Source organism: Triturus cristatus, chromosome 1_2, assembly GCF_964204655.1.
Source record: "Triturus cristatus chromosome 1_2, aTriCri1.1, whole genome shotgun sequence".
Taxonomy (NCBI): Eukaryota; Metazoa; Chordata; class Amphibia; order Caudata; family Salamandridae; genus Triturus; species Triturus cristatus.
The window spans coordinates 844,587,783-844,614,525 of record NC_140580.1 but is presented as its reverse complement, the minus strand read 5'-3'; the positions used below and the strand labels follow the sequence as shown (position 1 = coordinate 844,614,525).

At 42.9% G+C, this 26,743-nt stretch overlaps 1 protein-coding gene across 7 annotated transcripts in view; it reads right to left on the bottom strand.

Annotated features, from left to right (window-relative positions):
* RAP1GAP (RAP1 GTPase activating protein) overlaps positions 1-26,743 on the bottom strand; it is a 1,002,066-nt gene that overhangs the window by 53,403 nt on the left and 921,920 nt on the right. For all 7 annotated transcript variants that reach the window (XM_085608997.1, XM_085609001.1, XM_085608999.1 and 4 more), the window contains 4 exons: positions 16,092-16,221; positions 11,363-11,518; positions 9,415-9,486; positions 6,482-6,568 (listed from right to left, as the gene is read on the bottom strand). In XM_085608997.1, coding sequence (XP_085465123.1) covers positions 6,482-6,568; positions 9,415-9,486; positions 11,363-11,518; positions 16,092-16,221 — 445 coding nt within the window. The remainder of the gene's footprint in view (positions 1-6,481; positions 6,569-9,414; positions 9,487-11,362; positions 11,519-16,091; positions 16,222-26,743) is intronic.

Here is a 26,743-nt window from a genome sequence, read left to right as displayed (position 1 = left end):
GAACATCATCTTGTGGAAACTTTATATTGATGACGTGCTAGTGATTTGGAAAGGAGACTCTGATTCAGTCATCACCTTCATGAATTGGTTGAATGAACAAAATACCTTTCTAAAGTTCACACATACATCATCCAACAGCAACCTAGTTTTCCTAGACCTTAACATCTATGCGGATGAAGGCAGATTGAAATCCAGCACACACTTTAAACCAACGGCCAAGAACTGCCTGTTGCTATATGATAGTTTCCACCCCAGACACCTTCGTGATAATCTCCACTATGGCCAGTTCCTACATCTACGGAGGAACTGCTCAGAATTGACAAACTTCAAGGCCCAGGCAAAAGATCTACAGAAGAAATTATTAGATCGACATTACCCAGAGTCAGTTGTCAAAAAGGGTTTCAAGAGAGCAAGGAACAACAATAGGGATTCTCTTTTAGAAAATCGACCATCACAGGAAGAGGAAACCAGGCCTATCTGTGTCACAACCTATAACACACATTCCAACCAGGTTTCCAAGATCATAAATAAGAACTGGAAAATTCTAAATTGTGGAGGCCTCAATCTACCGAAACCCATGTTTTCTCACAAAAGGGGTAGGAATTTAAAAGACGTTTTGGTTCACACCAGACCACGAAAACCACCTGCCCAACAGATCGTAAGAGGTATTCAACCACCTATCAAGGGGCACCATCCTTGCAGAATGTGCAGCACTTGCACACTCACTAAGAAGAGTACCAACATCACTTTTGCCAATGGCACGGTCTGGGAACAGAGAAAATTCACCAATTGCAACAGCAAAAACGTTGTGTATCTTATTACTTGCCCCTGTAAAATGGAATATGTGGGTATGACCACCAGACCAGTAAAGGTTCGAATGGGCGAACATAAGAGTAACATTCGCTGCAAAAAAAGCACGACCAAGATGGCAACGCATTTCCTGACTGAGAATCATGGGGTCGACGACCTCAGATGGACGGTCATAGAACAACTACAGAATGAGCATGGACTCTTCGAGAAAGAACAACGTTGGGTGTTCCGTCTGGGCACTCACGTGATTGGTCTGAACGATGACATACCATGGTCACAGCTGTCATAGTGACTTGCCTCACCCCTTTCACTGTCAGTTATGACCAACGAGATCAAATATGACACTCCCTTCCTGGCACTATCTGGATGCTCGTACTTGTATTTACAACAAACAACCCAAGCATCCACTGTGCCGTCAGAAGAACTTTTTCTGTTTTTGTAAAAGGACACGATGGGCTCGGATGGATCACCAACCACGTGTCAGTCCTCTATTTTGACCCCCTCCATCGGAATAGTCCCACCTCCTTTCAGTATTGGCCCTTTTCTCTCCCCGTTGTAATTCAGCTCGACACAAGAGAGACGCTTCTCGCTCTCACTAAGTCTAGCCCGCACCTTTTTGATCCGTCAAACAGGCTTTGCATGTACTGCTTCCTCAGTTGAGGTGATATACTTGGGAGACCTCTATCCTTATTTTTCGATATATTTTAACATTTACTAGTGGGCGCATGTAGACACGCCACTCAAAAGACTCGCATTGGGTCCTCACTTCCGGTTGACATAGATCTTTTACTCGATCCGGTCTAGTCTACCGGCACCCTTTGAACCGGAAGTCTTCGGAAACTCACCAGGTGCAACTAGTTTCCCCGCAAATTGGTGAAAGCTGGCTGTATTTAAACTGGGCACAGTAGTGATTTCCCCACAGTACGACCGGACATCGGGATGGACGCACATGTAGCGATTGGCTGCTAAAGGATACCATTGAGGCTCCTAATTGTTTTTTCAATCCACCCTAAGGTCCATGAGGCAACACCTCACATACACTTAAAATTAAATACGAATACCATTAGGTACTGTATACTCACGCATGTTTTCTCTTATATTGATAATCTTATCATAAGTACCAATATGCGCACATAGGAGGGATCTTAACCCTGTCCTGAAGAAGATGCCTAGCATCGAAACATGTCGACAACATACTAGGAGAACACCACACATTGAGTAGGAAGTCTCCGCATCACCTTTTTACTAGTACCAGCCCCCTCCGACTTATTAAAGTTCTTTTGTCCTAGGGGCCAGGTCCTTTTTAACTCACATTCACACCTATCCCAGACCCTCCCACTGCACTACACATAGCACTTTATTATCAGTGCTCCCACGTATTCGTAGGTCGTAGCAAGCCCCGTCCCGCAGCGGGGCGGGAAGACCCCTATGATGAAGCATGACACCACTGGTCATTCTTGGTGTGTGAGGGGTATTTAAACACCTTTGTGTATGTCCAACCATTGTGGGACGTTTACACCCATATAACCCAGGTTTTGAATTTCCTTCTTTTCCCCCTTTAAGAGATGGATCTTTATGTTAAATAAGTGATTAAATTGGCTCCACAGGTAGCAAGTGTGGCCTCTAGATGGGAGGGGGCTGGTGGAGTAGCCGCGTTACTTACATGGGAAGATGAGTTTTCATCTGGGAACCCACATACAAACAATTGGGTGCACATTTCCTCTTGTACCAGGATAGTGCAGATATTGGTAAGCGGGATCTGGTACCAGGCATAGGTGCCCACGAGTGCAGCACTGGTCTGAAGAGCACGGGGCACTATTAAAGCTCCTCAAACGTCTACCATGGGATTTCTGATTCTGGTCTCATTTATGGGCCAATACCAATTTTAATAAAACATTGGGGTTATTTTTTAAGGGGTGTGTGGGTTCACATGTGGCACAAAGTTATCGCATTGATGTACTTACCATTAAGAAGGCCTGCTGAAGCTGCGCAAAATTGTGTAGTGCCACATGTGTTCCCACAGTAAATGTATGTCATTTATGCAGGGGGTAAGTTGTCTGACGAGGCAAGTAAAACAAGGATTCCCTCACGCAGGCACAATCCATTTTACGCAGCAGACATACTGCCCATGCATCAGGCAGCACAGCGCATCTGCTAAAATATCGCTATCAGGGCGCACATCAGCGCATCTCCGAAGCCAACGAAAAGACACACGGAGCAGCAAGGGCAGGTCCCGCGCTCTATCCCAGCTTCTTATAGGGCTGTGCTTCCCGTCCTGGCAAGAAGCTGGGATAGGGACTGAGGTGAGACTTCACCTTTACAAATCTGCCCTTCCTGCTCTGTCTGACTCCTCGTTGGGAATCATGGCTTGCTGGTTCCAATGCCCAGCACCAGACTCCTGCTCTGTTAAAGCCATGGAGCCTCCGAGTTGCCAGCTAAGTAAGCAAGTTAAATAAAAACAATGTTATTTTTCTATGCTTCTGTGTATGTGTTTGTGAGTGAGAGTGAATGGGATTGAGTAAGTGTGTATGTGCAGTGCTTTAAATGGGCCGGTACTCACCGGTACTGAGTACCGGCACTTCCAAAATGTCTAGCCTTCAGTACCGGCACTTTTCTTGAGTCAGGGAGCGTACCGGTACCCTGATTGATGGCAGGCAGGCTCAGGCTCAGGTTCGGTGTCGCGTCCAGCGCAGGACAGATGCCGTTCTACTTCTGGATCTCGCCATCGCACTGAACCTGTGAAGCAGACTTTTGCAGGGACGTTGCTAATGTCCAGAGGCGTCCCTCTAAGTTTGTTGCAGTTCATCAAGATAAATAATGCAGCGTGCATAAATTTGACAAAAAAGTTTTGATCTAAGGAGTATACTGTGGCTCATTGAGCAAAATACATGTATAAACAGTCTGCCCACTGGAGGGCGTGATTCGTTGAATTTTGGAACTATTCCAAAAATGTCCCGAACTGGAAGTATTGTGATAGGGAACTATTCCAACAATGATACTGAGCGTAAAACATTTGTTTACACATATTGTGAAAAACTGGCCACAGTTTTACCATTAGAAACAATGCGTTATGCACTGGTATTCCATTTATATGTTGAATGAGATCACTAAAACAAGAAATGTCACTTGTGTAACACATAATTGTTTTAAATGCACTAAATTCTACACAAAATGTGGTGGAACCAACAAAACGAGGTGTTTTACACACTACATCGCCCACAATGCAAAGTTCGTAACCAAAAGGAAGTGATGTAATCATGTTGAAAATATATTTTTTCAATGCGAGAAGGCAGCGCTTTGTGTACCCGTGAGCAGGGTCTTTGTAAGACTGAAGCCCGTTGGGCTGTGCTGTGTTGCCCCAGCTATGTTGTTGCCAGGAAAATAAACAGAATTGGACACTGATTATATCCATGAGTGCTTTTGGAACTTCTCCTGTTGGGGAAATTCGTGTATTTACAAAGGGCTTAGCTCTGCCATAGCCAAAACAGCACAGTCACAGAGCGCCAATTTCCAGGAAAGCGAGACAACTCGAGGTGGATATATAAATATATATATATGGAAATGTTAACATATCATCCTGTTTGGCTTTCATCTTGTGTAATGAGTAAACCGGTTTTGTTTACATAAACACATTTCTCCTGTTTTAATATGTGCTGCAACTGGTATAGAAGTCATTATGTATCATGTCTTGCCCTTAGCCCCGCCCCTGGCCCCGCCCACTTGCCACACCTCTAGCTCATTTTAATGAGTACCTGCAGTTACTTTTTTCCATTTAAAGCACTGTGTATGTGTGTGTGTGTTTGGGAGTGCCAATGAGAGTGGAAGTGAGTGAAAATCAGAGCTTGAAAGTGCATGAATAAGTGAAAGTGAGTATGAGGGAGTGAGTGAAGGGGTGTGAGTGTGTTGGAACAAGTGATCGATTGGAGAATGTGAGAGGGAGTGGAAGTGAGATGGAGATGTAGCTCATCTCAGAATTTCCAGCTTAATTAAGAGATTGAGGGCCTCATTTACAAGCCCATTGCACCGCTGGTGCATCACTTTTTTAGACGCACCGGCAGCGCGGTGTGCATGCCCATATTTACAAGGCCACGTAAAGTCACCCTGCATAACTTTTCATGGCCTTGTAAATATGGGCCCCTTTCACGAAGTACTCTGTATGAAAGGGGGCGTTCCATGGGTGTTGCTGTGGGTTTTCCAACACAACATCCATGGAACCTGACACATTCCCAGATTTGCAAAGTGTCGTAAACCTGGGAATGAGTCCGAATCCTACGCCTCCCCAGAGGAGGAATAGGAGTGGCGCAACGAGGAGAAATACTTCTATTTCTCCTAGTTTTTTGCTCTTTCTATGTGTGCTGGTTTCTGCAGCACATATAGAAGGAGCATAATGGCATTAATGATCGTTTATGTGTAGGAAGTTGTCCCTTCCTGTACAACAACAATACTCTCTACAAAGCAGGAACCCTGGCACCATGGCGCAAGGGTGTCTGCACTGGCGCACAGGTGCTGTTTGTGCGCTGGCACAGGGGAGAAGGACATGAATGCACCGTATCTACATTCCTGCCCTTTAATTTTGATGCACGGCAGTGCAGAAGGAAGGCTTGCTGTGCTGTGCTGGGTGCGTCACAATATAGTAAATGAGGTCCTCTGTTTCCAACTTCTTATTTGAAGCCATGCTTATGAGACTTTACAAAATCTAAATGTGCCCAGGACACTAAATGTTAACCTTGAGAGGTCCTAAGTATGTTGGATCTTTTGTAATCTTTTTGTTACCCCTGGTATATTTACCTTTTCCAGGAAGCTATATACGCCAATAAATGCAAGAAGAATTGTTCCCTGCAATTCCCATTGCTTTCAGAACCCCAAGTTACTAGTGCCACAGAGGCATCATGCTTGTGTAGAAGAACCTCCACCAGATATAAGAGAGCATTGATGGCTTACCCAAAGCCTACACTCACACCTTTATAGCATGCAGCCAGCCGCACCCAAAGGTATGTGCTATGTCTCAGGATTATTTGAAATGGCACAGAACCTGGTTCTGTTTTGTGTACACTTTTGAGACAGTAGAGGGCGGGTGCAAGGAGTGACCAATGGGCCGAAGAGCCTTGTAAAGTATAAAACTAGAGCCTGGCTTGTAGATATGAAGGTAGTGAAGGAAAGTGAGTAAGAGCCGAGTGCCAGAATCACCATGAAGACCATTTATGAAGTGTCTTACCTTTGGCTCAAGTCGTCAGGCCAAGTAACCTTACGTTGTACATTAATTTCCTAAGAGCCTGGCAAGTTTGCTTTAAAAATCATCCCAGGTGAACATTCTTCACTCAGAACTTCCATTCCGCCGCCTTTAAGGCCTCCACTATGACCATCCAAATATTGCAAACACTTGAAGTCCACCAATGGAGAAGCCCAACTGGTCAATTTAAGGACAGTGACGCCGCAGCAACATGCTTAGAGCACATCTCCAAACCTCAGGAATCTCACCCAACTCCTCCCAAAAAGGTCATTCCACCACACAATGTTCTGTTGTGTACTCCACTAACGGCACGTATGTTTCTGATGTAAACCCGGGCACTTTTCCCATAATAAAGCACTATATGAAATGCTGCAATACAGCACAATGAGACAATCTTCCTGACAAATTTACACTGGGCAAGGATTACAAACATGCACTTACCTCCAGCTTGGCAAACTTCTCCGCTTTGTAGCAGGCGTACTCTGCATTGATCAACTTGGTCAGGAGAAAATCATGGAATTCTGGGCCCTAAAACACACCCCCATGGAAACCCCAGAAAAAAGGATGAGTTGGTTGTTTAATACCTGAGAAATCAATAAACATCCGCAGGTGAGGCAGACCTCTGAAACCCTTAGGGCCTCGTTTATGAAAAGTGATGCATCGCTGCGTGAAAACAGCGATGCGCCACTCTTCATTGCGCCCTCCTTGCGACATGATGGATGCGTCATATTTACCGTATGACGCATCATGTCGCAAGGAATTACAGATACGTCAGTTTTACTGATGTAGCTATCGGCACAAAAATGACGCATTGCTGGAGTTGTGTCTAAAGCGTGACGCAACTCCAGCAATGCAGGGGAAGGCCTACGGATATAGCACTGTGTCAACCTTACGTAAGGTTTTGATGTATTTGCGTCCTAGAAGTGACGCAGTGAAATCTCATAGACTGTGCCACTTCTACGAGGCTTACTTGCGTGGGAACTCCCCTCCTGCATACATTATACCTGACGCAGTTGTAATGTAACGCAGGGGTTTACAAAGTGACGCATCTGTTTAGATGCGTCACTTTGTAAATAGGGCGCAACAGGGGGCATGTTTTACGCCGCCGATGCATCGCAAAAAGTGACGCAACAGCAGCGCAAAACTGACGCAAGGCCTCATAAATAAGACCCTTAATACCCGGAAATCCTCTGATGTGTTAACAGTTTAATGTCTGACCTCCCTTTATTTGTTTTTATGCAGACTGGAGGAGGGGCCCTGCGTGGGTGGGGAGCACTCATCAGTTTCAATAGAAAACTCAGGGGAACATACACATGTAACTTTCCTCACTTATAAAAAAAAAGTTGCATTCCACGCTGAAGATGAGAACAGTGGATTTTTCATTCATTTATTGGCCCGAGATTTCCAGGGATCCACGTGAAAGCATAAACGAAAAAAATAGGTTTTACAAGCACAGAAACTCTGCAATGTAACCTACAAAAATCACGACGGTACAATAATATCTATCTACAAAAATGCTTGAAGTGTATTCGTTTCCTTAATTTGGCCAAACTGACTTCCCACATGTTTTAGAACCCGAATTACGTACTATATATCGTTACTCAACCCCTACGACATTTAAGGGCAAGTGCTTTATAGCAAGATTTGGTGCCGGCAAAAAAGCTGTGCAGGGAGATGCCCAGGTAAGGTTGTGATTTTGGTAGTTTGCGTTTGCAAACAGTGTTTTTGCAACCTTACCTTTTCACGTGTTATGTTTTCTAGGTGTCATGGAAGACATTGGCACTGGGCGGGGTTACAGCACAATGCCCCGCTCAGCAGAGGGAGAGATCGGTGGGCAGGAGAGGTGAAATAAAAGGATGCAGGTCATGGTTCTTAGATGCACTCTTCCAGAAACTCATAGAATACTTTATTCCAGATTGGGTATCAACCATGTGTCTCTACACTATCCTTTCCAGCTGTGCTTGGATCAGTTCAATTCTGTCCACAGGTTTTTGGGCGGGAAAAGCTTGCCGAGTTGTATATGTTTAATTACAATTGCATGAGCAAACCTTACAGTTGTGTGCTAATTAAAATAGTTAAAAGGGGGTGGATTCTTGCCTCAATGTTCTTGAAGATGGGCAGGAGACATTGCCGCACAAGCCTGTCAGATATCATCTGTCTGGCTCCAGCCTCGGACTTAACTAAGGCTGACCCTCATATTAACCCTTTCTATGCCCGATGCCTTCAAGCCCAACACCCCCCTCGACTGCAAGCTCACTTCATACACAAAACAGGTGTAGGTGCGGCACCAGAATACTGCTCTCAGAGCATCATCTGACAAATCATAGCATACGAAACATGTCTGAAAATGATGCACTGTTGGAGTTTATGATGGAAAATCGTCACCCAACTGGATCATGTTTTTGTAAATGATGTTTAGGAGGCAATATTCATGTCAGATGATATTTCTGTGTACAGTTTGGCATTCTGGCATTCACCCAGGTGCAGCAGTAGTGGAAGGAGTACATATAACAAGGGCAGCAGCAGTCCAAGAATCCACTTAATTGCAAAGAAAAGGCACTGCAGACAGCAGTGGCATAGCAAAGGGGGTGAGGTCGTCCCCGGGCGGCATGAGTTTTGAGGGCGCCCCCCGCTGTTACAAACGCAGGAAATCTCGCCAGCACCCCCGACCCCGCTCTTTAGCACGGCTGCAGGGCCACAACGGCAGGGACCGCCACGGGCGGGCAAGTGTCTACCTACGCCACTCGAAGACAGTGGCAGTGCAAGCTTCCCTCACACAAGCAACAGACATGGATAATGCAGGATGCCTTCACCACAAAAAGTGTACAGCACTAGCCACGTTTACCGAGAGTTTCCCATGCACACATAGGCATATAGATCTATAGAGCAGATACAAATTGAACAAAAGTATGCAGACTTAACCTACAAACACATACAGGCCCCATCAGTTGTAAGAGTCCCACTCACAAGCAGACCAGGCAGTAGCAGGACTAGCATTCTTTACACACACACACATACACACGCATGCAAGCACGCACTTACACCACATCCACACTCTCTTCACACACCTTCAACATCTACAAACAATGAACAGCAGAGGCAGAAGCAGGTTAGCATTATTTACACAAACGTCCGAATGCACAAACCCACACAAATACACACACACACACACACACAAAACCCCCCCCTCGCACACACAGACCAGTTACAGCCCATGCAGCAGCCTCTCACTCATACACAGCACAGGTGCACACTTCAGTCACAGACAGAGCAGGGACCACAGACTCACTCATTGGGGATCACTGGCTGAAGGTGGGGCCCCCTGGTGGGTTGACAGATGTTAACTGACACAGATGGCCATTTAATGTCCTTACCTTCCTAAAAATGGCAGGGTCAGGAAGTGCTGGTCCAAAAAAAGGCACATCGTCTCGGGCTGTGACGGAGACCTAGAACACACAAAACTGTCTTCATAAGTACCTTATCCAGGCACCCGCAAACCCCTCAAGTCAGCTCTTCCTGCTCTCCCCCAGTCCTGCGGGATCAGGCTCAGTATTTTCTGACAAAATCAATTTTCCTCGCATTTCATCGTCAGTTCTGAGCAGACTCTGAGGGCCATCCCACACTGGAGACAACTGGTGAACCGTGAACTTAAGTTCTCTGCGGGGTTTTACATTGTAAAATCACATTAGTCATAGATTTACTAATCCACTCAATACCCACTAGTAATACTCCACAAATAGGGCAATTCTCACAAGGCAAATTCAGTATTTTAATTTCTAAAGGTGCATTTCAATTGATATGGAACAGCCTAGTGACGTCAAAGAATCCATTAGTTCACTGACGAGTTGAGTTAACCATCACTACTCTATCTGGAGCAACAATGGAGCATCTCTGTCTTTTTGTCTCTCTCTCTCCATACCCCTCTGTCTCTGGATGTCTCGCTCTCGAACTCATGATATCACTTTGTCTCTATGCACAGATATTGTGATATGATGTAACCTGATATGTAAAACAGAGCACGTATGCCATTGGTATGGCCATGGAATGGGTGTTTCAGCAAGTTGCTGGGATTTCGTACATGCTGGAGTTTTGTTTGCTAGGGAATTTTGAGTCATATAGTATAGCAGGAGTAGTTGTTCGTCAGTAGGCATTCTCAGCATTATAGCTTTCCATAGGTCTCTTGTGTGTAGTATTTGCCAGATACAGATTTATTTGGGAGTCCAGGTAGCCCACTGGGTGTTCCTTATAGATCGGTGCCAGTCTGCATGCATGCTTTGTGCATGTGGTGCTTGCGTTTATGCGTTAGCCTTATTAAAAAGAACAAGAGGTCTGAGGTGGAATCTTGGACTGCGTTCTTGGCCAGTAAAGGTTGCCCGTTATGCCAGATAAGGTGTGCAGCGCCAGTCAGGTTTAAAGTGACGGTTATGTTGTGGTGGAAAGCTATGTAATATGGCATTGGTACTTCACTGGTTCATCCAGTGTGCTCATTTGTGTTGGATATGATGTGATGCAGTACAATACATGAGTCGCATTGACAATGAGTTGTTTGTATGTGTGGTGAATAGTGCTCTTGTGTGCTTCTATTCATTTGCTACTGCTGAAGAGGAATTCACTGTTTACTGTATGGCGTTTGATTCTGAGTTAGTTGTTTCAAACTGTGGTCTTGAGCCTTCAGTGAGTTTTTGATGGTGGTGTGAAAGGACACATTCAGTGGCCCAGCTAAGGAGGTCTATTGTGTTTTAGTCATAACTTTCTTCTCCCAACACATCTCCATAGGTAATCTTCCTTCACATTCCTACTTTGAGGGTTCTTGCCTGAACATTCTTTCCTCATACACCTGACAAGATTGTTTCTCTATGAGGATCTTTCCCTCACACACGTGACCAGAGGCACAGGGATTCTTTCTATGTGTACCTACCCGGGGATTCCTGGATGAGTCTTCGTACCTCACATACCTGCCAAGGCGCATACCCAATAGTCTTCCATCATACTCTTACCATGACATGATCTCAATAAACTTTCTTCATGATGTTTGCCTATCTTTCCCTTATAATCTCACACTGACATTGATGCCATGAACTTTCTCTTCTCCAGTTTCTTGCTTACAGGCTCCAATGTTACTGTTTTGCACCACATTCTGGATTATGAGTAAACTTTGTGTTCTTAACCTATCATGTTTATTTAACATTATTCACCTACATAGCTGGAGGGACATTCCACCATTCTACTTTATCTTTCAAGGATGCAGTAACCCCCTTCTTGCATCTGGTTGTCTGGGCTCCACCTGCTTTTCCAGCCCCGCCTTCCCATTTCTATGCTTACCTTATATAACGTGTTCTCCTCACTGGTGCTTTCCAGCTGTACTACGATGTATGCGTGGAGAAAATTGGAGGCAATCATATCTGGCACGAAAGGCGTGTTCTCATCTTGGAAGACGATAGCTACAATGTCATTTCCTATGTGTCGTTTTCGCTGCAACTAAAAACAAAGAAGACTGATACCTCATTTCCTGTTTCCAGTCGCATAGTCAGCAGTAGCCAGAAGCTTAATGGTTCAGTTACTCATATGCATTGCTAACTAAAATGGCTTCCATTTTGGAAAAAGGGAATGTCAGATGCAATCAGACCTCCAATCATTCAGATTCTCAAAATTCAGATGCATCTGGTTAGGAAGTCAGGTTCAAACTAATTGTGAATGTTGACTCCTTCTGATCTCTCACTTTTGGGGATCACACTCAATCTCGACTTCCAGGTAGGGATTCCAAACTGTTAACTTCAGCGCCCACAGCCACAACGCAAAAAGATCATCGCCCTCCTTTTGTGACTGTCTCTGGGGAAAACCTCAGTGCCCTCAGCATGCATGTTTCAAAACAAAAATTACCATAACCCCTCGTCTGGGCAGTTTTGTCCGTCCCTAAAACAGTTTCTAAGGAAAGCAGAGCCAGACACTCATCCCAGGTCTCACCTGTTTCCCCCAGTCTACTGCCATGCTTTGATGATCATGGAAAAGTTACAGGCTGGAGCTGAGGCTGATGGTCCATCTGGGCTTGCACAATTATATGTTTATAAACCAGAGGTAAATGTTTCCTAAAAGTAAATTTGTTAAACTGCAAGAGATTGTTCATTTTGAGGGGAGTGATTCGCAAAGTCAATGTCTTTGTAATCATTACTATTACCTTTGTTAATGAGCAGTGTGTCTCCCATCCAGATTTTCAGTTTTAGAAATTGGCAGCACCTCTGTGTCCACAGAGTAACTGCTCTTGTATCCTTTAGAGGGATTTAATCCCTCTCTTGGTCACTCATATTCATGGACCAGAATTAAGGGCCTGATTACGATGGCGGGGAGACCGCCATCGACAGGCTGCTGGTGGCGGTCTCCCCGCCATCGGTGACTGAATCACCGCCTGCCACATTACGATGGCAGGCAGTGTGTTTGCTGTTGGAAAGACTGACCGACCCGGTCCCGAAGGTCGGGAGCATTCCGACCACCTGGCGGACCGCCCTACATCCCCAGAATGGCGGCAGTGCCTGTCAGGCACCGCCGTGGGGGTTACAATATCCCTTTCTGCCGGTCTGTCTGTGGCGGTCAACCCGCCGGGAAACGGCTGGTGGAAACGCAAAAGGGGGCCCATAGCAGGCCCCATTACCCCATGGGGCTGGTACATGGGCCCAGTGGCGCACCTATGGTGCCCCCCTACATATATAAAAAGCTCTTGGTTCCTCCCCCCTTTTTTGTAGCCCCCCTACATATCCCTGTACCATGTGCCAGGCACCGCATGGTGCCTACCACGTAGTGCACGGATATATAAACACCCTATTTTTTTTATTGTGGCGGGGGATGCTCGCCGCATCCTCGCCTCTATACAAAACATAGGCAAAGTGACCGCCTCAGTGTCGGTCGCATCGTAATGCGTAATGTGGGACTGCCGCTTTGTAGGCGGGCGGTCCCAAATACGAAGCAATGGCAGACGGACTGACATCCGTCCGCCATTGTATTCAGCCCCTAAGAGTTGTGTGATAATTATCAATACCTTGCAGTTTTCCAAGGATAAATTCTGGCAGGTCAAACCTGGCAAAAGTTGAGGGGTTGGGAGGGCAGGAGGCCCAAAGAAAAGCAAAACATGCAGAATGCTATGTGATAAAAATTGATTCTGCATGTAATGCCTTAATTTCATTTAAAAAAAAACAAAAAACAGAATAAGTGGTATTGACCACATATGATAAATACCCACCTTATTCCTATAAACTGATAATGAGGGCCTTAAAACTCATGTATAAATACAGCCTTAGCAAAATACACTAGGCTCGATGGTTGGCAGGGACTGTGATCGATATGCCAAATGCCTAGTCAAAAGTATCCATGTTATGTCTTTCTCCAGTTCTGCAAGTCAATTAAATTGGTACTGCAGGTACCCATGCAGCGCCTCTGACAACTGTGCAGTACTGTGGGCAAGCATCCAGTACTGCAGGGTTCATGCACTGCTGCAAGAATGTGTTTGCTCTCACCAGTGCCCTACCATAAACCTCTCTGCTGTGCTGCCAGCACCCACTTGATTTTGCGGACACCGGAGCAGTCCGCCATACTGGTGGTAGTTCTGCCTTCCCTCGCGGTACTGCTGCCAAGCATGCTGCGCTGCCCTGCAGAAGCACTGCTGTGCTGCTTTCAGTGTTTCTTTTTTTATATTTCTATTCTTTTTTGAGTCTCCAAAATAACAGGTACAAGTAGCCAAATCACATCCTTTGTTTGATTATTTGTGAGACATCACAGTACTAAACATACAACGAAGTAAATACCCTATGTTTCTGATACAGATTTGTACTTTAATACAAAGATCTCTAATATCATTAACAGCAATAAATGTCCTAATTTTTTTAAAGAAAAAGTTTAAAAGATGATGCATTCATTTTATGTTATTGGTCCTGCCCACCTTCAGAGGATGTTCTCTCCCTATCCCGCACAGACTGCTCTGATCAAGCAGCACGCGATTTCTCCATATCCCAAAGCTCAAAAGGTGAAGATAGGGAGAAAGCTCATTCTCATTCCTAGCGGCTAAATCTTCCTCTTGCCATTCATTCCATTCAGTAAGAGAATCCTTTCAGGAAGCTCCTGGAGACCTGGTTGTTCACTACTGTGTAAAGGTCGCTCTACCATATTTGGCTAGCGTTGGGACGCCCACAGGGTCAGCTGTTTGCGCTCTAAAAATTAGATCATTCATACATTGATTTGGGAGAGGCAGCTTTCTCCCCCTTCCATCCTCAGTGTGTGACTAAGTTACACTGCTGTCCTGAAAACTGCACATTGTATTTCAATACCTATTCTAATTCACCGCTGCAATTATGCAGACCGCCACCTGAGGAGCTGTAACCCTGACTTCGCCTTGATACAGGTTGTTCCTCCCCCATCCCCGTCCTGAGGAAGACCCCCCTGCAGAGGATACAAACCACCCTCTGTGCGCCAGGGTCGAAACGTCGACACTTTCCCCTAGTGGGCCTGTACCCTACTTCACCCCATCCCTACCTCTTTACAGAAGATTATACTCTGTACAACATCAAGAACCAGAAAAGAACTTTCAAATCCATGAGAGACTGACCCCATTGTAAAACTGGTGCTACTGTAAACCACGACCAGTTTACTAAGGACATTACTATGTGTAATTGATTGTTTTAACTACTCTCAGATTTCCCTCCCTATACATCTGTTCTATCTTCATGAGCACAATCCTTTTTCCACACTCCCCCTGGAGCAACCCTCTTTTCTGTTTTGAAACGTTCCCTACAGTGATCTGTTATAATAACTGTGAGATTAAACAGTCACTATTGAAGTTATTTATGGTGCTTGTGTGTCTCTTTGAGGATATACTTAATTGAATTGAGAAACTACTGGGGCACACTTATGATGTAACTTGAGTTCTATGTGTATCATGTTCATAGATTTTGACTTAATAAATACCTTCCTGAGGCAATTAGTCTAGGACCATTGTTTTCTATACCGAGCATTACCCAGGTCCATTGACTAGTATGGGTTACCCCATTATTTTGTAATGGTGCTTTGATCAAGCAGCACGCGATTACTCCAAATCCCAAAGCTCAAAAGGTGAAGATAGGGCGAAAGATTATTCTCCTAACTAGCGGCTAAATCTTCCTCCTGCCATTCACTCCATTCAGTCAGAGAATCCTTTTAGGTAGCTCCTGGATACCTGGTTGTTCACTACTGTGTAAAGGTCGCTCTACCATATTTGGCTAGCATTAGGACGCCCTCGAGGGCAGCTGTTTGTGCTCTAAATATTAGATCATTCAAACATTGATTAGGGAGAGGCAGTTTCTTCCCCCTTCCATCTTCAGTGTGTGACTAAGTTACTCTCTCGTTCTGTTTCCCCGTCCACCCTTCACAGATATAATAAACAACAACACCCATTCTTGTTATTCCCTCCTCAAATGTTCTAGCTCCATTGTACACTATCTTTCCTTACCCACGCGGTCACTTAAGGAAATAGAAAATTATGATGTAATCCATGTCGCCTTGTCTGTCTTCTTTGCTGTGGTACCCCCATAATCTCTCAGTACTTTTCACATGCGAAATTGTGCCGGCACACATGAAGTACTCCTGGTACAACACTAATATTACTGAATGAGGAGAGGAGAGTAGAGTGGGAGGACAATTGATGAAAGACCACTGGCAGCATTGGGAGCAGACATGGTTGATCGTAAACCATCCACCCATTATTGTTCTGTATGGACCTCACCCGTGGCACATTGTACCATATTTCCCCTAAAATCCACCATCCCTATCTCTAAAGACTCCTATGCATTCCCTTTTTTATTTCTTACTCCTCTTATCTCCAGGTTCATGGTCCCGTCCCTTCCCACCTGTCTGAGTAGAATCCACTTCTTGCCTCCTTCCCTTTGACAGCAGCCCCTTTCCTGCTGGTCTTGTTCTGTGGTTCCCTTAACAGCCACAGCCCACATGCTCAAAGCCCAGGCTACATTCATGGTGTTAACCACACAGCCGTCCGCTCTCCCCGCTCCATGACCTCATCTTGGAGACTCTGTACCTGCTGGGCATCTCCTTCTGTGTAGGGCAGCTTCGTGGAGATGTGAAACATTATTTCTTTGTTCCGAAAATTGCAGTAGATGGATTCAGTGCCTGTCTGGCCATGAGTGACATCCAGGCCCCCTCGGAACCTGCAATGGTCATAAAGAAACATCAATTGACCTGCATGGTTTGGAGCACAAGTCCGTCCGTGTGTGCCACGTTTGATTGGAAACATAACTAGTGCTCACTACAATGCTCCTGGTGAGAGGGACAAAAGATTGCAGTGTTAAAACTACCCTCAGACCTAATGTGGAATATAGCCTAATCATAGCGATGGTCTTCAAACTAAACCTGTATCTACCCAAACTTTTCCTGCCTCCTAACTCTTACCATAAAGCTAAACCTAACATTAACACTTGCATAATGATAGCACTAACACTAGCCTATTCGTAACTGCTATAAAAACACTAAGGTCAGATTTACTATGCCCTTGTATTGACCTTGCATCACGCAAGGTGACGCAAGGCAAAGCAAGGGCCTAAGTGAGATTTAGTAAGCCACACAAAGCCACCTTGCATGGCTATGCATGGCTTAGTAAATCCAAAGCAACACAAGGCAGTACAAATTGCTGCCTTGTGTTGCTCTGTGTTAGTTAGGAAGGCATCCAGGGGTGGAGCATGGCCATTCCCATGCATCCACCAATGGATTTTGGCGCACTCCCAGTTTTACAAAGCCTTGTAAACCTGGAACTGAGTCAAAATGCTAAACCTTCCCAATAGAGCCATAACAATGAGAAATATCTTTATTCCACCACATTAGTTCCTCTTTCTTTGTTTGCTGTATTCCACAGCACACTTAGAAAGAGGAAAATGGCTCAAAGGGTTGTTTTTGTGCAGGAAGGAACAATCCTGCTTGTACCACCGTGGTTCAAGGGTGCCTGCAATGGCGCTAGGCAGCACTCAGTGTGCCAGCGCAGGGAGAGAGCAGGAATGCATCATATCTTGGTAGATATGGCTGATTCCAGCTCTCTCCTTGTCATGCAGCACAGCACAGCAAGGTGTCTTGCTGCATTTTGTTGCGTGACTTTTTCAGAAATCTAGCACAAAACCTAACTCTTCCCGTGCAACTATACCTAAATTTAACCCTACCAGCAATCCTCATACTTTCCATAAGACTAAACTTGACATGAACCGGTACACTAAAGCTAACCCCAAGCCTATTCTTACCATAAAACCAAACTTAACTCTAATCATGAACCTATCTCTGACCCTGAACCTTACCATAACATTAAAACTGACACTTGTCTTTACCATAATACTAAACCTGATAAGCATCTTTACTATAACACTAAACCTGACACTTGTCATTGCCATAACACTAAACCTGCCATGTGTCTTTACTATAAAACCCTTCCTGTTACTTAAACCTATCCCTTCCCCACTCAAGTCTCTATCCACTCACAGGGCCCAAATACATTGAGAAATGAGGGGTGTGCACCTGGAAGCCCTTATTTTTTTAATTCCTTTAACTGTTTTATCCACTCTGTGCTCGGCAGAAGATGAAACTTGATTGTGTGTTGGGGAAGAAGTGCATATGTGCCAATACCTTGGCCAGAGAGAAACAGAGCGAGCCAGCTATCTGCTTATGATCTCTCTGGTCTGGGTCTCTCTCGGGGTTGTAGCAATGGTGCCATGGGCCTAATGCAAGCAAGCAAAGTGGGCTACCACCCTCTTCTTTGATAGCTACGCTCCTGGTCTCTCTCACTATCCACCTGTATTTTAAACTCAGCCCTGTTCTTACTGGCATCGCCCGTCTCCCTAGCTCAACCCTGCCCTCAGGTTACCTATGGGACCCTGCCTAGAGATCAGTCGCCCGGTAGTAAGTGGTTTGCAAGTACTTACTTAACATAGCTTACATTCTTCGTCCTTCAACTTCCCTCTCTATCCTTATTCCCACTCAGCCCTGCCATGCCTTCTTCCGTTCTCTCCATTGCTGTGCTTTGAAAGACTTCTCTGTCACCATCTTTACTCACACCCACATACCTGTCCTATCACACAACATTGTTACTTTCACCACTCTTTTATTTTTCGCGCTCACCAAACACTCCCAAGATACTGTTTCTTTGACATTACACAAAATAAAGACATAATTTGATTTTTCACCTGCCAAACGGATAGTCCTTATATCATTCAGTTTTTCGCCTCCAAGACTGTACATGTCACACTTTTTCTTCAATGTCAGTCAGTAAATAACTGTTGATCCAAGACATTCAACTGTTGTGGTAAGCAGTGCACACTATGCACACAATAACTCACATTACTGCATTGCAAGAAACACAGTACTAATCACCCATTTGAAATGGCACAGGAAAAAGCAGACATGTCCCAGAGCAAAACATGGTGGGTGGCTAGATTTATGGGGTGCGTTGTATGCCATGCACTGTGTATGACCTCAATTATTACATCACTCATGGCATGTTCTAGGACATCATTGATGATAACACTGTGGATGTTGGGGACAAGTTATAGTTACTTAATTTAACTATAACTGGTGAATTTCAGTGGTTTTCCTGATACAAAATATTTAGGTAAAACTACCATTTTCACCTAACTATAACGTCACTTTAACTTTTCAGTGAATTTCTAAGGTTTTCTCGTTTACCTAACCATAGTGTCACTTTAACCTTCGTTTTTTTAAGCGAATTTCCAAGGTTCTCTTTAAAACAAAGTAAGGTATTATTACCAAACCAACGTATAATGTCTAACCTTTGGTGTTTTCAGTGTATGTATGTATGTATATATATATATATAAATATATATATATATATATATATATATATATAAAAAAAGGTAGATAGATAGATAGATAGATAGATAGATAGATAGATAGATAGATAGATAGATAGATCACACAACCGGCAATTGTGTAATGTAATACAAAACTGCCACTGAGGGGTGTTGGAAAAATGATAAATCACAAGGCAAAGGGGAATCAGTTTTTAATGTTATCAGAACACGAGATGCCAATATAGGACTATAGTACAAATAAGATAGTGGGCTTTTTAAGGGTTGATTGCTCTTTTCTTTAAGGTGTAGCGAACAATTGTCACAGATCAGAGTAAAAATATTGAGCTTTTGTTTACCTTTCATGTTGTTGATAAAACAATAAGTGTGCCAGGTATGCTCAGACATGGGTCCTGGGCTCACTGTGCCACTGGAATCAAGCTATCCTGGCTGATGTGGGGTGAAACCCCGAAACCGGTCCTAGGATGCTTGTTTCCGGTGCGGGGAGGACTTGGCTTGGCAGTTCGGCTGGACTGTTCCCATGAGGCACAGGGTCCAGACTGATTTGCATATGGCCAGGTCTAAACTGGGGTGGCATGGTGAGCAAAAGAATGATGGATTTAACCCAGATCTCTTGACTGGGGGTGAATGTTTTTATTTGTTCTGCATTCCGTCCATCAATTGCGTGTCTGTTGATAAAACCATAGACAACGGTGTGGGCCAGTGGATTTGTGTGATTCTATGGCTGCAGTATTTACTTCAACATTATACACTTATTGCATTTATCACATCATTTTCCACGTGATTTTCAGATGTCACAAACTGTATTATTAGCTTGAATTGATTGAAATAAGATTATCGGAAATGTGGCACATACATTGCTAGTAGCCCTGATAATGGTAAACATCTGCAGAGTGGTTTGGGAGCTGTCATTATGATGATGTACTCCATATTTCACAGGGAGTTTGGAAATATTTTCCGTATTTCATAATTCCCTGTGAAATAGGTGTGTGATTTTATACACCTGAATTTTGTGCTAAAAAGCACCCAAACATACATATATGTGCCCGAAATCTATTTGTTGTTGCCCAGTCAGGAAGGTGTGAACGCGGGATCGGGCGATCTGTGAAATATGATAGGAAACTGTAAACTCAGCAGAATGCTGACGCATACACAGATGGGCAGGTGCAGTGAGTGTGTTTTATTTCTCCAAAGTCGTCGGTAAGAGCTCCTTTGGAGACATGAAAAAAGACTCACTGCAACAGTACATTAGAGTGCGCATCTTGATTCTGCTGACCTTGCAGTTTATTAATATTACTCTGGCGGATATAGCACCAGAGTATTCATAATTAGGTCAGAGTTTCTATAGGAAAGGCATTCTTTTTTTTCTTAATAACTTTAGCGTTGTTCAACCAATCTGCACGAAACTTTCAAAATAAAAGTTCTTCCACTATGGCTCCGTCTCGAAAAGTTTGGCAGTGATCTGTCGAGCGAGTGCCAAGGAGTAGGCTGTTTCCAAAACATCAATCTCCTATTTTAATTCCAATAGGATAATTAGCTCTCCGAAGAAACGGCTGAGCGGAATTACATCAAATTTGGCAAAATGTTAGAACTTTACTCAGAAAGTGTGCTTTTCATTATTTGGTGTAAAGCTAATCAGTAGTTTTAGAGACGTTTTTATTTATAGAGGTGCTTGGGTTGGGCATGATGGAGTTAACCTCGAGATAAAGTTAGTGATATTTGGTCCATTGGTGTCCAGATATTGTCGGATCAGCCAATTTAGAGTGGATTGGTCAGTCTGGATTGGCTGGCTACAACATGCACAATATGTTATGGCGCCATTACAAGAGTCAGGGAAAGTGGCCAAAATAAATTAAATTGGATCACCGGAACGTGTCTTCCAGCGTGCTTCATGGTGGAGTGTATTCCTAATTGGCACCAGATCCTCACACCTGTGAATGATGCACTTGATCCAGAAGAGTGAGCCAACAACTGCTTTGAGGACAGTAGAGACGAACATATATATATATATATATATATCCGATGTTGTCTTAGCCAATTTTCGATTAAAATCATATATTCTTTTGCTTATTCAGGTCCTTTAATCTTTCCATAGATTTATTTACTTTCTTTAATCACAGCCTCTATGCCATTCCGATATTTACCTTTTTAACTTTTTTCTCACCGATATAATGAACATAGGCGGACCAAATTGATTGTCTTTTTTTCGTTTCCTTTTAGGACACATAACCTGTGTTTTTTAGCCAATACACACCTTTTGGGCACTGGCCCGTTTTCTACCCTCTCTCTGGCTCAGCAATTGCAGGGCTAACGAATGCAGTGATGAGATAACATTATCGTTTATGTATAGCTTCTCTGCCACTGGGCAGTGTCTACTATCACTTACACTTTTGTCATATAAATGCCAGTTTTTTACTCATGATTTTTAGCAACTTGAAAACTCAATTTGATTGTTTTTGCAATTATTGTTGATAAAGTTATGTAAATGACATTTAACAGTCTGTTTTCTTATAAGAAATGCACAGGATATGCTGACATAAGTTGAAATGTTGTCTATGTCTACTAGTTGTAAACAGGAAACGCTTTTTTCTTTAAAAGACATGGCCGCCCATTCACAAGTGTGTGACTTTTTGACAAAGACTGTGTGTCGAAACGCGTCAAGTCAATAAATACCTTTGCCTGTCTATCACAAGATCCTGAGTGCGACTCTTCCTTGCATTGCTTGCAGCATGAGACATTTACATATATATATATCACACACGTTATAGTTAGGAATTAGCATTTAAAAAACCTTGCAAATTCACTGAAAAAACCATAGGTTTCACACATGTTATAGTTAGCAGGACATTTCACTCGTGAAAAACCAATGAAATTCCCCCGTTATAGTTAGTGCAGGCAACTATAACTCACGCGACCGCAATCCTCTGCTGATGACGTCAGATATTACATAACTGTATTTAGACACTTATTTACCCATGTCTTCTTCCATTAATTTTTAGCTATACATATATTACAAATATTTTTTTTTCAGAAAAACACATATGTCATCAGTGATGTAATATCTGACATCATCAGCAGAGGATTGCGGTCGCGTGAGTTATAGTTGCCTGCACTAACTATAAGGGGGGAATTTCATTGGTTTTTCACGAGTGAAATGTCCTGCTAACTATAACATGTGTGAAACCTATGGTTTTTTCAGTGAATTTGCAAGGTTTTTTAAATGCTAATTCCTAACTATAACGTGTGTGAAACCTATGGTTTTTTAAGTGAATATGGATATAGATATAGATATAGATATACACACACACCACACTCATGCCACATGGGAAATAATATCTGCTACTATTACTCCGGGCAATGAGGGAATAGTTCTTGATTTACCAACCTCGAAGGGTTGAAACCCTGAGTTTGATTTGCCAGGGTTCTTACTGGTGATCTTTAGATCAGTACCAATGTTGGCAGCAAGTGTTAACTCACCAAAACACCTGGCTGTTTACTCTCAACCAGGCTTGCGCATTATGCTAGTTCCAAGTTATGAACAACCGGATCCTAACATGCTAAACGAATGGGCAGAAAGCAGCCTAGAATCATCGGGGAGACTTATGAAAATTCTAATTAAATATGCGGAAAGTGACCGGATAACACTACAAGCCAAAATTGAGGATGCCAATGCAGAAATAGCAAAATTGGAACCATCAGAGCATGCCAAGAAACTCCGTGAAGAAATGCTTACTCGTCTTAAAAAAGAGGAAGAAATAATCAAAAAAAGAAAAGCGTTCAAGTTTCAGAGGGACAAAACAGATTATCAAAACGGACAAATCTTTACTTTCGCAAAAAAAATTGATTCCCTAAGAACGCCAAACAGACTTCCCCCCAAATTCACACAAGTCTCAGAGAAAGAAACCCCAGAACCAGCAACATCAGTGTCCGACCTCAGCTCAGCAGTAGACAGCGAGTCAGATAATGAGCAACAACGTTTAAGATTGGGGTTTCCACAACCTTCCTTGGCGCAAGAGGTGGATTTTTTACGTCAAGATCGACGAGCAACATTACGACCCCGCATGGCGGATACAACCAAGCAAAACGGGCAAATGCGAAACGGCTTGAACGCCGAGTCAGCAACAACAGGCGCAAAGCAAAACAGCAACAAAAAAATGGCATACAAGCAAAACAAGAGATGGAACCGCAAGTAAACAAAACAATGAGCAATCCTCAAACGATCATCAACCTCACAACAACACCACTAAGCAAAACAGAAATTGACATTTTATCACTGGGTTTAACCTTCAGTGCGGCCAGCGATTTTAATTATACTCAAACGCGGATCGATTTGTATAAGTTTACCAGAAAAATGAAGTTGCAGAAACACTTCGCTCTTAACAAATATCAAAGAGAAAAACAACCCAATACGACAATGCAAACAACATCAGATTTGTGTGCCAAGGATCTGGAAACATTACAAAATCTCTATGACCTGGCCGAAGAAGGCAACAGCGACAGCAACCAAAGTGACATTACATTGAACATGTCGACTAGCACAAACTTTAAGGCCAAATCCACCTTTACCCCCATCATGCTTCATGACAACATTGATACTTTCTCAGAGTTAACCACAATTGAACTAAAAAAACTTTACAAATCTATTGGTTACTCGAAACGCAAATACACGCACCAAAATCAATGCTATTTTCAACTAATCAAGAAGCTTCAATCTAATGGCAACATTATAGTGCGTCAGGCAGACAAAGGGGGAAATATTGTCTTATGGTCAAGAGAATTATATCTGGAAGAGGCGATGAACCAGTTAAATGATCATAATTGCTACAAGAGAAGTGAGGTTGGAAAGGTGAAACAAATGTGGTGCGAGTTTTATTTAAAATTGACAGCCTGGAGAAGTGCGGGTCTGATAACTGTTGATGAACTTAAATTCCTCAAAAATGACCACCCCGCCATACCGGCCATATATTTCATCCCCAAAGTACATAAGAACTGTGAAAAACCCCCAGGCAGACCCATAATATCTGCAAGGAACAGCATCACGGAAAATACCTCCAGATATGTAGACTATTTTCTACAAGATCATGTAAAGCAGCTGCCATCTTATATCCTTGATACCAGCGATTTTCTACAAAAGATCAAAGATATTATGTGGAATCCGGACTATTTATTGATGACACTTGATGTTACTAGTTTGTACACCAGCATCCACCATCAGGACGGCATCAGGGCAGTTGAATACTACCTTGGTACCAAATCAATTCACATGAGTAATCACAACAAAATGCTGGTAACTATGATTTACACCTGCTTACACAACAATTTCTTTATGTTCCAAAATCAAGTATATCAACAGGTCGGAGGTGTTGCAATGGGGGCTTGCTTCTCTCCCAGTTATGCCTGTTTGCACATGGGACTGTGGGAGGAGCAAGTCCTCAGATCAACATACTCTGAACTATTTAACACACATGTTGTCTGTTGGTATCGTTTCATAGATGACCTATTCATCATTTGGAGGGGCTCTGAAACACAGGCCAGGAATTTTGTAGATCAGATCAATGTCAATTCCTTGAATCTTAATTTCACAGTCAACATCAGTAAGGAAACCATCACCTTTTTGGATGTGGAGATATATATCTGGGAGAATCAGATCCAAACTAGACTGTATAGAAAACCCACAGCAGGGAATTCTATACTCCACGCTTCCAGCCATCACCCGAGTCACCTGATACGCAGCATTCCCTATGGGGAAATGCTGCGCATCAGTCGAATCTGTAGCCAACATGAGGAATGTCTAAAGGCTCAGCAAGAAAGCAGACAGAGATTTTTAGCAAGGGGTTACTTGGAAAAGGTGATTGATCAGGCAATCAGGAGAGCTAACCTTATATCTAGAACTGATGCATTGAAAAACAAACAGACGACCCCCATCTCTACTGACAATGTACCCACAGAACCAACCAGATTGATATTGACTTACAATCGACAACATTGCACTATCCGTAAAATAATCCGCAACAATTGGAATCTCATTTGTAACGACCCAGTGATAGGAAAACAGACAGCACCAACTCCTAACATTACCTTTAGAAGAGCCCGTTCAATGTCAAGTGACTTGGTCAAAAGCAGCCCTGAGGTAATTCCCAACAAAAACTGGCTTAATTCTAGAAAGGGATTTTATCGTTGTACAAATTGCAAAGCTTGCAAACATGGTATTAGCACAACCACATACAGATCTCCATTTCATATGGAAGAAAGAAGGATAAGTAAATTTTTAACATGTAAAACAGAGTTCGCTGTCTATGTGCTGGGGTGTCCCTGTGGCCTGCAATATGTTGGTAGTACCAAGTTGCAGGTCCACAAGAGGATACTCCAGCACATCAGAGCTATTGTTAACAGTGACTACTTATCCGATAGCAAGACACTTCAAAGAATGTCACAACAATAACATTGAGCATTTGAAGTATTTCGCAATAGATCATGTGCTGCCACTCAGACGAGGAGGCAACCGTGAAGCATTACTACGCAAACTTGAAACCCGATTCGTTCTAGAATTAGATACCAAGTCACCCAACGGGTTAAATGTCAATGAGGATTTATATACATGCCTATGATATCAACATTAGGCACCAGAACTGTACCCAAGCCTGCTATATATCCTCTATGATAAACGATAGACGAGACACTGTAGTATCACCTGTAAATCCCTTCCTTTATTCTTTTAACAATCACAGCAACATATTTAGTTCTACGTATATTTTAGACACTGGGTAGCACCTTTTTTATGTAACACAGGCACCTTAGTTTTATTGAAACAGTTTCGATTTAAAAATGTTTACACTTTTTCTAGGTCAAAGCACTAGCACTTTATGTTTTTCTTGAAAACTATGTGAAGGAATTGTGTATACTATTGAACCATCATTACACTTGGATTTTAACCAATGATTATGAAATTTTAGAATATACCCATTGGGGTCTTTATTCTTTTATCTTATTTATTATACAAATAGGATTGCACATACATATTTATTATTTATATATCTATATATTTATTCAAATGATCAGATGTGTAAATATCCATATTTATACTTGTATTTATTGATCTATATTTATTTATATAAGCCTGTATGATGTATGCAAATTGAACATTGGTTCAGTAATTGTCAACGTAGGTGAATTTTATTCACACATACACAGAACCAAAACAAGTTTCTTAAGTTATCAATTATTATGATGACTAATAATATTGATTTGATGCTTTGTCCTATGTCTGACATTATGTCAAACATGAAAAACGTTTCATTACCGATTTGATTTTTTATTGTTTCTGTCTATGGTGACCTAATTACTGTGTACCACATGATTATGCACTAGCACTTTAAAATCTGTGAATGTCGTCCTCGCATGTCATGTGATCAAGGCCTCTTTGCAGGCCGAAACGCGTAATGGCGGCAGTGCTGGGTGAAATGAAATAAACAAAAACTTCTGCACTGATTTTGGGTCTGTGTTCGTCTTTCCGAGGAGACGTGGGAGTTGGAGACGAATCTTGCAATATATATATATATATATATATATATATATATATATATATATATATATATATATATATATATATATATATATATATATATATATATATATATATATATATATATATATATATATATATATAGATTATCTACTGGTGGTCGCCAGTAGATAGTTATAGTTAGGATCGTGTTTCCATAGGAAATCCGCAACATTCTATTTGGAATAACTTTGGCGCCGATTGACGAATCCTCGCGAAATTTTCAAAATAGGTGGGGCGCTCCGCTCCGCTCCTTCCCTGAAAGTCTCGGGTGGATTCGTCAAGCGGGGGCTAAGAAAAAGGGAG